The sequence below is a fragment of the Anabrus simplex genome, chromosome 6 (assembly GCF_040414725.1).
Source record: "Anabrus simplex isolate iqAnaSimp1 chromosome 6, ASM4041472v1, whole genome shotgun sequence".
In the NCBI taxonomy this organism is placed as follows: domain Eukaryota; kingdom Metazoa; phylum Arthropoda; class Insecta; order Orthoptera; family Tettigoniidae; genus Anabrus; species Anabrus simplex.
The window spans coordinates 157,938,751-157,950,847 of record NC_090270.1 but is presented as its reverse complement, the minus strand read 5'-3'; the positions used below and the strand labels follow the sequence as shown (position 1 = coordinate 157,950,847).

The following is a 12,097-nucleotide window of genomic DNA, read 5'->3' as shown; positions in this document are numbered from 1 at the left end:
TCTCTAGCTGCACACAAGGAAGTAATTACAGCATGAAAACCAAATTCTGATGTAGTATATATATATATAATACAATGATACAGTGGTGGTTAACAGACCTTTTATTTTACATTGTTTAATTCCAATGGCTCGTAGGCTGGGTGATTGTGCTCTCCCCAACAACCCTGCAATTCACACACCACACATAACATTACCCTCCACCACAATAACACACAGTTACCTACACATGGCAGATGCAGCGCACCCTCACCTGAGGGTCTGCCTTACAAGGCTGCACTCGGCTAGAAATAGCCACATGAAATTATTAAAAAAATTGCACTGGAAACGTTTAACTCAGTTTCAACTAATCAATCACCCTTAGCAGAAACAAAATAATACCTGTTGAGCTGTGATTGCTAACTAGTGCCAACAGAAGATAACTCTCGTAGTATATTACCTGATGGTGGCACAGCCTGTTTGGCCAACTTGCGCAGAGCAGCAGCAAAAGAGCGATCACCTCCACTGGAACTTGGAGGCTGAGTTGACTGCTGAACACCAGGACCAGGTCCAGGAACCGTGTGACCCCCAGGCAAAGGAGCTCCAGTACGATGGTGCTTACTCACAGGTGTTGCTGAGGGAATCAAATGAGTGGTGCCAGGTGGTTTGGATCCAGGGGGCAAACCTGTAGGAAACACATCATATGTCTTCTGTAAGAAAATCGGTTGGCATTACTTGCAGGAAAAAAAGAAAAAAGGTTATACCATTACGTAGTAGCAACAAAGCACAGAATGCCTCCATAGGGCTATGAACCAGACAAACTTTGTCATAAAACCTGGCGCCAGGAAATTTTCTCCGCAGTGCCTACCTGCTGCTATGTGAGAGAGCATCAGCAGTTTAGTTGGGAGCTCAGTGTCATATCTCTCACCCTCACTCGCCAAGAGGCCAAGGTAAACAGGATAGCAGTACACGGAAGGCCACGTGTGAGCTGTCAAAATCGTCAGTGTGTATTGCATTAAGTGAGAATTTAGATCAATTATTGGAATAGTGTAACAGGATACAAGCATTAATGTTTACTATTGAAGAGAGCTTTTTTGGTGGAATATGTTTTTCACAAAGATGATCGGTTTACAGAAAATGTAAAACTAAAATTTCGGGCGCTGGTTTCTAATTCAAAGTGTCCAAACCGGGATACCATTCAGGATTTGATAAGTAAATTTCGTGTGACCGGCTCAGTTCACGACGCACCGGGAACAGGCAGGCCTATGGTTTAAACAGATAAGAAAATTTGATGAACTTAAAGTGAATATAATTATGTGCAGTCCCTCACGCAAGACACAGTAGTGAAAGTCTTTGACAATATGTGTAGACGTGTTAGTATCTGTCTTTGAACACAAGGGGAACACTTCCAGCAACTGTTATGAATTGATGTTCCGAGTACAAAGTTCACTGGTTTTTAAATTTTCTATCATACAAGCGTCAGCAGCACATAGGCACTGCGGAGAACACTTCCTGGTGCCTGTTATTATAACAGTAAAGACATGTCGAACCCTTCTACCTACTAGAAATTCTTGGACGATTGATAGAAGACACCCGAGTAGTGCACACCTATGAACACAAATGTCATGGAAAGCAGAAAGAGTAAGCAAGAATTTTTTTAAAAAGTTTAAAAAGAACAAATTGTATATAATTCTACAAGAGTTTTATTTCATATTTTACAATCACCTTAACTTTGCTCCGACAAGGATACCGTAGGTCTTACGGCGGCAATGGGTCTAGCTTTAGGATTCATGTTTCTTCTGCAGGCTCCTCTTCACGTTAATTTTTGTTGTTACAAAGCCTTTTGCCCGCAGTGACAATTCCATTAAGTATATAGAACTAGATGAAAAAATATCTGTACACACAATCATTATTGATCTGCATTTAGAACTGTCACCCAGGTGGGAGATTCCCTATCAATATTGTTTGCCCAGACTTTCCTAAAATGATTTCAAAGAACATAGGAATTTTATTGCATTCTTGGTGAGTACACAATACCAAAAAAAAAAAAAAAAATGAAAAATAGTTACTTGTGCACTAGTATACACCCTTATTATATCAGAGTACAAAACTTACGCAGTTAATAATAATAATAATAATAATAATAATAATAATAATAATAATAATAATAATAATAATAATAATAATTTTCTGAAAAGACTTGGGATTTGTCATAGTTCTCAGAAAGTAACATTTCCACCAAATTTAGAGAATTAGATGTAAAAATATCTGCGTTTACAATAAGTAGCCTACAAATTAACATAAAAACAAATGTTAAAAACGAAATGCATGTAAAATGACCACTCCGGTACATCAATACTTCCTTATTAAGTTAGACAAATAATAGGTACCGATTAATAATAATAACGGACATAACTCAAATTTTATACACTAACATGTGGTTTCCACAGTTCTCTGAAAGTCATAACTCTATATATATCGAATTAGATGCAGAATTACCTTTCACAATAAGCAGCCTACAATACAAATCAAGTAAGTTGCTTAGAGCCGCACCGACACAGATAGATCTTATGGCAACAATGGGATAGGAAAGGGCTAGGAGAGGGAAGGAAGCGGCCGTGGCTTTAATTAAGGTACAGCACCAGAATTTGCCTGCTGTGAAAATGGGAAACCAAGGAAAACTATCTCAATGGCTGCCGACGGTAGGATTCGAACATACCATCTCCTGAATGCAAGCTCATAGCTACGGGACCCCAACCACATTGCTCGGTCAAACTCTGAAAATGTATCTTTTTTCTATCAGCGGAGGATTTTTTAAATCATTACATTTTGTATAGGCTACCCGAGATGTACAGTAGCCCGTGGTTTCCTGATCCATCCTTTTATTTAAGCTACTGTGTTAGTCAGTTAACTTACTGTCCACGTACACCGGTGATCTTGTGATTCGATTATTGAAGTCATGTGCAATGGTGAGGCATACATACTCCGCCTTTGGTACACCATTGCCTTAACTCGTGCTGACAGTGCTGACAAAAGGCATGAAACGCGCGCCTCCCTTGCCCCTCTCCAACCACGTAACAACACCGTAGGCCGCAGCCCTTCTCACCCGCGTCTTCCCCTAACCAAAATGATCTCTTCCTCTTTAGTGAAGGGGTCTTCAAATGGCCGACTCCGGTGCCTTTTCCCTCGAATCTGAATGGTTAACCCGATGTCAAGAGTAAGAAAGGGAACAAATGACAATGAAAAAAAGTAAAAATATTAAAAATGTGTATTACTTACACGTCCCCGGCATTGAACAATGTTTGCTCAATATATGGCACTATCAGATTTTGAAGCTGTGAGAGTGAACAGGTTTTCAATTTGCTCCAAAGACAGCAGGGGGTGTTTACTTGGCTGCATTGTCCTATCAGCTTCAGTTAGTAATTTATGTTATTTTTTAATTCTGAAATTTTTAAATTTGTGTGCAGAGCCAGCAACAGCTAACGTAGATAACTATACTCAAAACCTGGAGAAAGGAAGAATTGATGATGATGATGATGATGATGATGATGATGATGATGATGATGCTTGTTGGTTTAAGGGGCCTAACATCAAAGGTAATCGGCCCGAAAGAAAGAATTAATTTTCCCGAATTTCCTTCCATATATCCTAATGAAGGTTTGTTGCGAAAAAAAATCTGATTTCTTTTACCAACTGAAGAGAGATCTGATGAACGATTCTTGCAGTTCAGACTTTCTCAGGCGGTGGAAAAACCATTCTTCGTCGATTCTCCAAGAGAATGATGTACCAAAGCAAATGAATTCAGGAACTTTGACACAACTGAATTACAGATGAAAATGCTACAACTGCAGACAAAAGAAGGGCAGGGGAAGTTGATGTGCTCTCTCTTGATAGACGTTATTATCTTAACTCGCTCAAGTTTCCTAAATATCTGCTGACAGTGTCCGGGGCTACACGTGTGTTTGAAAATGTACTTTCCACAATGTATTTTGTGAAAAATAATTTCAGATCCAGAATTGCTAATGAACGCTTGACGACTGCTTAACCATTGCTGGTACTTCGTGCATTCAAAACAATGAAACATATCAAAAACCAAGACATACTTTTTGACAGTTGTCATCGACAACAACGCATTGCTAACCTCAGTGCTACCAACTAAACCTTACTTGCCCGAGATTTGAATGGGTAAATAAAGCCACGTGCTTTTTTGACAGCTGTCATCCACCATCTTGCATCGCTAACCTTAGTGCTGCCCTCTTTACGGCACTGCTGGTAATTTTAAAAAAATCTTTAGCTACTTACCTTTGAAATGTGATGGAGGGCAATTTGAAAAATCGTCGTTGCCGGGACGAAACCTCCTATGTGTTAATATTTTTGGAGATGTACTGACCCGCAGCTCATACATTATGAAGAGCGAGAATGCCTTGACAATATTCACACAATATTGCACCTCAGATGAGAGAACCTTACCGGCTAAAGTTCTAAGCTAAAATATTTCACATAAGAGGTTTTGTCCTGGCAACGACGAAATTCTATTTGACAGCAGCAATCTTTAATCAACAGAGCACCGTGCTGCCGTCTTTAGCTACACACCTTTGAAATGTGGTGGTGGGCAATTTAAATTCCATGTGCTTTTTTAACAGATGTAATCCGCCATCTTGCATCGCAAACCTTAGTGCTGCACTCTTTACGACACTGCTGGTAATTTAAAAAAATTTAAAAAATTAAAAAAATTGTGTCAGCTGTCATCCACCATCTTGTATCGCAAACCTCGGTGCTGCAGTCTTTAGCTACTTACCTTTGAAGAGTGGTGGCGGTAATTTCAACGTGCTCATGTTTGGGAACAAACCCACGTGCTTTTTTTGACAAGCAGCCATCTTTAATCAACAGAGCACCGTGCTCCTATCTTTATCGTAGTAGTGAGTAATTTCTACGTAACAGCTGTAATCCGCCATCTTGCATCGCTAACCTTAGTGCTGTCCTCTTTAGCTACTTACCTTTGAAATGTGGTGGCGGCAATTTGAAAAATTCCACGTGCTCTTGTTTGGAAACAAACCTACGTGCTTTTCTGACAGCTGTCATCCGCCATCTTTAATCAACAGAGCACCGCGTTGCTATCTTGTAGCGGGCAATTCCGTCAGCTGCCATCCGCCATCTTGCATCGCTTACCTCAGTGCTACTATCCTTACGGCACTAAACCTTATCGTGGTGGTGGTGGGATATTTAAAATCTACTTGCTTTTTTGACAGCTGCCATCCGCCATCTTTAATCATGAGAGCGCCGTGCTGCTATCTTGCGGGTAATTCCATCCGCAGTCATCCGCCATCTTAATCAACAAAGCATCGTGCTGCAATCTTTAGCTACATACATTTAACATGTGGGGGCGGCAATTTGAAATTCTATTCAGATGCCATCTTTAATCAACAGAGCACCGTGCTGCTATCTTTAGCTACATACCTTTGAATTGTGGTGACGGATAATTTGAAATTCCGTTAGCTATCATCAACTTTAATACATTTGCGAACCATCTACCATCTTGAAGGAGACATTCAACAACAAGATGCCCCTCCCGACACTAATTACTACTTAGAGGTTACTACACAAGATGGCGGTGGCTGTTATGGCTATCTCCTCTACCACCTCCTCCTCCTCCTCCCCTACTCCTCCGCCTCATCTGTCAAGGCATAGTTTTATCGAACACGCATCGCGAAGGCAAGAGTGTGTAGCGAAAACATTATTGTGCATGTTTAGACTTGCGGATTAGAAAAGAAATATAAGACTAAAATCGATGTTGTTAACTTCAACATGTGATTAGAACATTGATTGATGTGTTCATTTCACTAAACAAGTGATCAAGACTAGAACCGAACACTGTACAACATGTGTTTAGAACATGTCGGGGGATACCTTTGTTCTAAAAAGATCAGATTGAAACATAACAAGACTAGAATCGATGCTGTTAACTTTAACATGTGTTCAGAACATGGATTGATGTGTTCAGATCACTAAATAAGTGATCAAGACTAGAATCGAACACGGTACTCGATACAACATGTGTTTAGAACATGTCAGGGGATACCTATGTTCTAAGAAGATCAGATTACAAAAGAAGTGATTAAGAATAAAATAGAACACTGTAATCGATACAACATATGATCAGAACATCGATTGATGTGTTTACAACATGTCTAAGAGAGAAAAAAAGAATTCTGAACTGCTTGCGTAAGATAGCGATTGTTATATCCTCCTTTTCCTCTTCCTGCTCGGTCAAGGCATAGATTTATCGAACATACAACGCAATCTTATGCATATTACGTAGCTAACTCGCTCAGTAAACGTTATAGCAACACTTCAATGATTTGCCTAGTGCGAAAAAAACATACTGTGTAGCTAACTCGCTCAGTAAACGATATAGCATCACTTCAATGATTTGCCTAGTACGAAAATAAAAAACACACTATGCACATATCGCGTAGCTAACTCGCTCAGTAAACGATATAGCAACACTTCACGGTGCTCTGTTGATTAAAGATGGCTGCTATCAAATAGAATTTTTCAAATTGTCCTCCACCACATGTCAAAGGTAAGTAGCTAAAGAGTGCAGCACTGAGGTTTGCGATGTAAGATGGTGGATGACAGCTGACAGATTTTTTTAAATTACTAGCAGTGCCGTAAAGAGGGCAGCGCTAAGGCTAGCGATGCAAGATGGCGGATGACAGCTCCCAAAAAAGCACGTGGCTTTGTTTACCCATTCAAATCTCGTGCTAGGGAGGTTAAGTTGGCAGCACTCAGGTTTAGGCCCGTCAAGATGGCAGCACTGAGGTTAGCGATGCGTTGTTGTCGTCGATGACAGCTGTCAAAAAGCACGTGGCTTTGTTTACAAATTCAAATTTCCCGCGGGAGGAGCGGGCCCCTGGGAAGGCCCCACGGGTGGTGGCGGAGGAGCGGGCCCCTGGGAGTCCTGCGGCGGCGGCGGCCGAACCAACCATTATATCTATTGCGGAAGACACAGGACTAACAAAACAAAGAAAGCGTTTCGTGGACAAACACGTCTGGTGGTGGAATGACGATGTCCAGTGCACAGAAATCCAAGAAGACCGCCAACAGAAACTGGCATGGATCTGGTCCTCTATCGGGAGCTCAAATGTCACCAAACGAACAGTGGAAACCGCCGAGGTCACTTACTTTCATGAATTCCTTGAACAATTATATTAACACAGATGAGCCAATGCTATCTACAGAATGCCAGATCTCATCATGCCACTGAAGAATTGGGTCATGTCATCCACATCCAGGACGAGCACAAACATCCCCTTCGAAAACCCTACGTTGACACTGGCGTGAACACTTCACTGTAAATTGTAATGAGGAATTCCCACATCCAGCTCGTCCCACACCCAATCCAGGGCAGAGTGTAGTTCCACCCACCACGCCTGACAAGGTTGCAGCTGCCATCCACGCAATGAAAAACAGCAAAGCAACTGGACATCCCTTTTGCAATTTGAAAGGAGATAGGCAACGTGGAACTGAATTTCTAGCAAAATTAATCAACAAATGAACTGAAGACAATGACACACCATCCAACCGGAAGACCAAGATCTGGAAAGGTAAGGACGATCTTATTATCTGCGCTCAGTACCGCCCAATTCGTCTCCATTCCTCTGCCACACCACGGAAATCTTCGAGCCGGTGACTGACGTACGAATAAAAGCAGCACTACTGTCTCATGAAACCAACGTGGCCTTTAGGCCGCAGAAAACAGATGCTTTCCAGTTGCTGTCAGAGAGGTACAAAGAAGAGAAAAACTGTCCATACAGACTTTTTAGGTTTTGAAAAAGGCATTTGATCGCGTTCTTTAAGAAATCATCTGGTATTCGCGACATATGCATGGTGGCGTTCCCCAAAAAAATATGCCCAGTTGGTTCAGCTCTATCAAAACTCTATACGCTTTGTCCGCTGTTCAGCTAGCGTCACAGCACCATTTGATATTAGAGTGGGTTTTCATCAAGGATCCGCCCTGTCACCACTCTAGTTCATCCTGTGCAAGGACACAGTAACCAAGGACCTGCAAACACCCCATCTATGGATCCTTCTCTGTGCATATAGCGCTATGATGGTTAGCGACTCGCGAAAGCAGCTTACTGAATTGGTCACTCAATTGAAAACAAAGCCAGAAACGTTTGGATTGCGGCTAAACCTCGCAAAAACAGCACACCAGCCATTGGCAGCGCAGCTTCCTGGAATGGCCTACCTGTTAGTATTCTAGTTACATTCTAGTTAGAGTACTTGAAGTGCATCATCCAGACAAATGGGACAATATTGGTCGAAAACATTCCAATACGTAAGACATCTAAGGCATTGCCTCCCGCATGACAGCAGACGGTGGCACACGTCTTCTAGACGGTCGAGCTCGAGTAAAAGCCGGGTTGAAAAGACGCTAGGTCATGGGCGGTGTCCTTTGTCACAGCAAGTACTCCTGTGTCTCAAATAGAAGATCCACCGCATAGTCGTTCGCCCGGTGATACTGTATGGAGTGGAACTTAGCCGGTGACGAAGAGACACGAGAAGATCCTGCACGTTACGGCGATGTGCATGCTTGGATGGAGGGTAGGAGCCACACTAAGAACTATGCTGTCAGGAACACTCTTACAGTTGCCCTGATTCCCAACAAAATGAGAGCCGTGCGCGTAGAGGCGTGCGGCTGTGAGCTTGCATCCGGGAGATAGTAGGTTCGAATCCCACTATCGGCAGCCCTGAAGATGGTTTTCCGTGGTTTCCCATTTTCACACCAGGCAAATGCTGGGGCTGCACCTTAATTAAGGCCACGGCCGATTCCTTCCAACTCCTAGGCCATTCCTATCCCATCGTCGCCATAAGACCTATCTGTGTCGGTGCGACGTAAAGCCCCTAGCAAAAAAATGAGAAGGGAAAATTCAGATGGTATGGTCACGTGGTCAGAGCTGACCCTGAATCTATCCTGAAGTGAGCACTTACACTCAGTCCAGATGGACAACGGCCTCGAGGCCGACCTGTAGAATGGTGAAGGGACAGTCTGAGGTAGGGCATGAGAGCTGCAGGTTTTGCAGGCTCTTAAGACTGAGCAACATGGAGGACGAAATGAAGGAAGAAAAAGGCAGGCCTCACTTACGATGGGCAGAATACCATGAATAAGATGAAAACGAGAAATCGACTACTGCCGATTTTGAACCTACGATCTTATCATCCACTGGCGGAAAGTCTACCACTAATCCAGAGAAGTACCGGGCTGGACGAAGGAGTCTCAACTAACATCAAGGAAAAGAAAAGTGCCGGCATGGGAGGCTTTTCATGCACCTTTGAAGGGATGATCAATGAATAAATGGAGAATCACTAGAATGAAAAGAATATGGGGAAACCGGAGATCCCGGTGAAAACCAGTCCTACTTAGCTTTATCCAGCACAAATTCTACATGTAGTCACCAGGTTTGTACCTAGGACCAGCATTTAAAGACCGATATCTCACCGTACTAGGCACAAAGGGGACACCAGAGTGTAATGAAAATAAACAGTGAAATCTGAACAATCAAATCACACCTCATAATTAAATTTATTAACGCCTTAGACGATACACAGATGATACATAATTGGCCTAGTTTGATCTTGAACACTATTAAGCGGAATTGCTATTGTTACTGAGCCTTAAAATTTAAACTTCTAAAACAATAATAATACGAGTGCTGTAAATAATAAAGTGATGGCAATATTGACAGAATGCAATATTCAATGAACTAACAATCACCATTTTCCCACGACCTCATTGACCCCTAGTTGTGTACCCATGAGGTTCTGACACGAGGTCATTAACCCCTACAACAGTAGCATAGTAGCATAAGAGAGCAAGCCTAACCTCACAGTCGCCACTTGGAGGGGCCCCATCCTCACACGGCCTAGTTTTACGGGCAGATGCCCTTCCCAACGGCAACAGTCGCCATCTTGGACGGGCCTAACCTCACTTTTACGGCTAGATGCCCTTCCCGGCACCATCTTGAGTAGTAGGGAAACGAGGATTCTCGCGACGCCATCTTAATAAGGCAACGTGGATTCGCGTAAGAACCTCATCGAGGAGCCTAACCTCACTTTTACGGTTAGATGCCCCTGCCGACACCATCTTGTGTAGTAGGGCAATGGAGATTCGCGGATTTTGCCGACGCGATATTGAGTAGTACGGCAATGGGGGATTCGCATAAGAGAGCACGCCTAACCTCATGGAGAGGCCTAACTACGTAGGGCCTAGTTTAACGGTCAGGTGACCTTCCCGTCGCCATTTTGATTCTCCCACCGAGAGAGCACACACACATATGGCCTAACCCAGTTTTACGACCAGATGCCTTTCCCGACGTCATCTTGGAGCAGCCTAGCTACACAGGGCCAAGTTTTACGGTCAGATGCCCTTCCCGTCACCACTTTGGAGTAACACTCCTGATTTGAAAAATGAATGTGCTACAGTTAGGGGTGTATCCTTTTGCAAAGATAGACTTGTGTTTGCTGATGCGAACGAAATCACACTCTTGAAGTCGATGGCGGCGCTGATCAGGCGTTTTGATCACAAGATCAATAGCATCTAAGCGTGGCAAATTCTTTGTAACAAGACGTGACTTTGAGCCGATAATGCGATGAGGTGTATCGTTGTAGGTAGACACGAGCATGGGTAGCAGTTCAATCCAACGATATGAACCTTGAGCTGTAAATTCTCCCCATATTAGTGTTTTGAGTGTACGATTAAAGCGTTCTACAACACTTGCCTTGAGATTGCTGTACGTGTAGAGTAGTGATGAATGCCAAGTAACTTGAGGCAAGATGAAAAGTCCTTGTTGTAAAACTCTTTACCTTGATCGGTTTGAAGAAGCCTTGGCCAGCGTTTTCATTGTTCAACAATATGTTTAAAAGCGTCTTTGACTTGAGCTACTGTCTTAGAAAGCACAGGTTGTACAAAAGCAAACTTACGAGTACACATCGATGACAGTAAGTAGATACTTATATCCCTTATTGCTAGAGGCATATGGAATCATTTCTACTAAGTCTGCTTGCCATAGAACATTTTTTCCAACTGTAATAACCTGTCTGCGACAGTAGGTGCGACGTGCTGGTTTATGTAACTCGTGTGCGATGCTTATCTTTACAGACGCGGTCTATCTTGACGAGCCATTACTGAATAATACCCGCACGTCGTAATTATCTATTTCCTAGAATTTCTGATTCATGACCTGTGTGCCCAGCATCTTGCGAAGCTCTTAGAAGTTGTAATCGTTCAACGACTAAGTTAGGATCATTGCAATATCATACGCCTACAAACGGCAACAAAGGCCTGTACGTAACACTAAGACCACGTACAGTCGGTTGATGTGACGGAAACAGCTTAGAAATAAATTCTCGGTACTTGTGACTCTCATTTTCATTTACAGCTTTTGTCATCTTGTAATTACGTCGTGTTGCGTCAGTAGGAAAAAGTACTGCTTGATATTTTTAAGATCATCTTGTAAAATTATATCCCTGTGAGGTATTCGTGAGAAAGGAAATTCTAAGAGTCCTTCAGTATGTTTATAGATAACATTTTCTACGATGAATCTGTTGCTATCAATCTTAACATTTGCATTACCTATCCAGAAACTGTCGTCTTCATAGAGAATACCGTAGGATGTGACAGTTTGTCCTGTAACGAGTTTTTCTATATAAAGAGCAAAGAGAGATCCATAGGTATTTCGAATAAAAGTCTTACACAGATTACGATTGTCTGGCGTGATCATAGCCTCAGACACAGAAGGTAGATGTTTTGTTGATGTAGTAGGTGATTCAGCAATAGCATCTGTAAATAAAAATTTAACACGCTTAGATGGTGAAGTATCATTAAGTTGTTCTTCCTCATGCTCTTCTTCATCCCTATCCTGCCTCTCTTCCTCATCCCGCTTCTCTTCTTCTTTATACTTTTTGTACATGCTTCTCTTCTTTATGCTTTTCTTTTCATGCTTCCCCTTATCAAATGATGTTTGCATAGAAACAAAACTTGTAGTAGACTGGGACAATGAAGTAGAATTAAAAATTTCTTTCAGTAGTGTGCCTAATTGTGTTTTCAAAAATAAATCAG

The 12,097-nt window shown here is 42.3% G+C and overlaps 1 protein-coding gene across 3 annotated transcripts in view; it reads right to left on the bottom strand.

Annotated features, from left to right (window-relative positions):
• px (plexus) overlaps positions 1-12,097 on the bottom strand; it is a 742,022-nt gene that overhangs the window by 279,279 nt on the left and 450,646 nt on the right. For all 3 annotated transcript variants that reach the window (XM_067150020.2, XM_067150021.2, XM_067150022.2), the window contains exon 8: positions 437-661. In XM_067150020.2, coding sequence (XP_067006121.2) covers positions 437-661 — 225 coding nt within the window. The remainder of the gene's footprint in view (positions 1-436; positions 662-12,097) is intronic.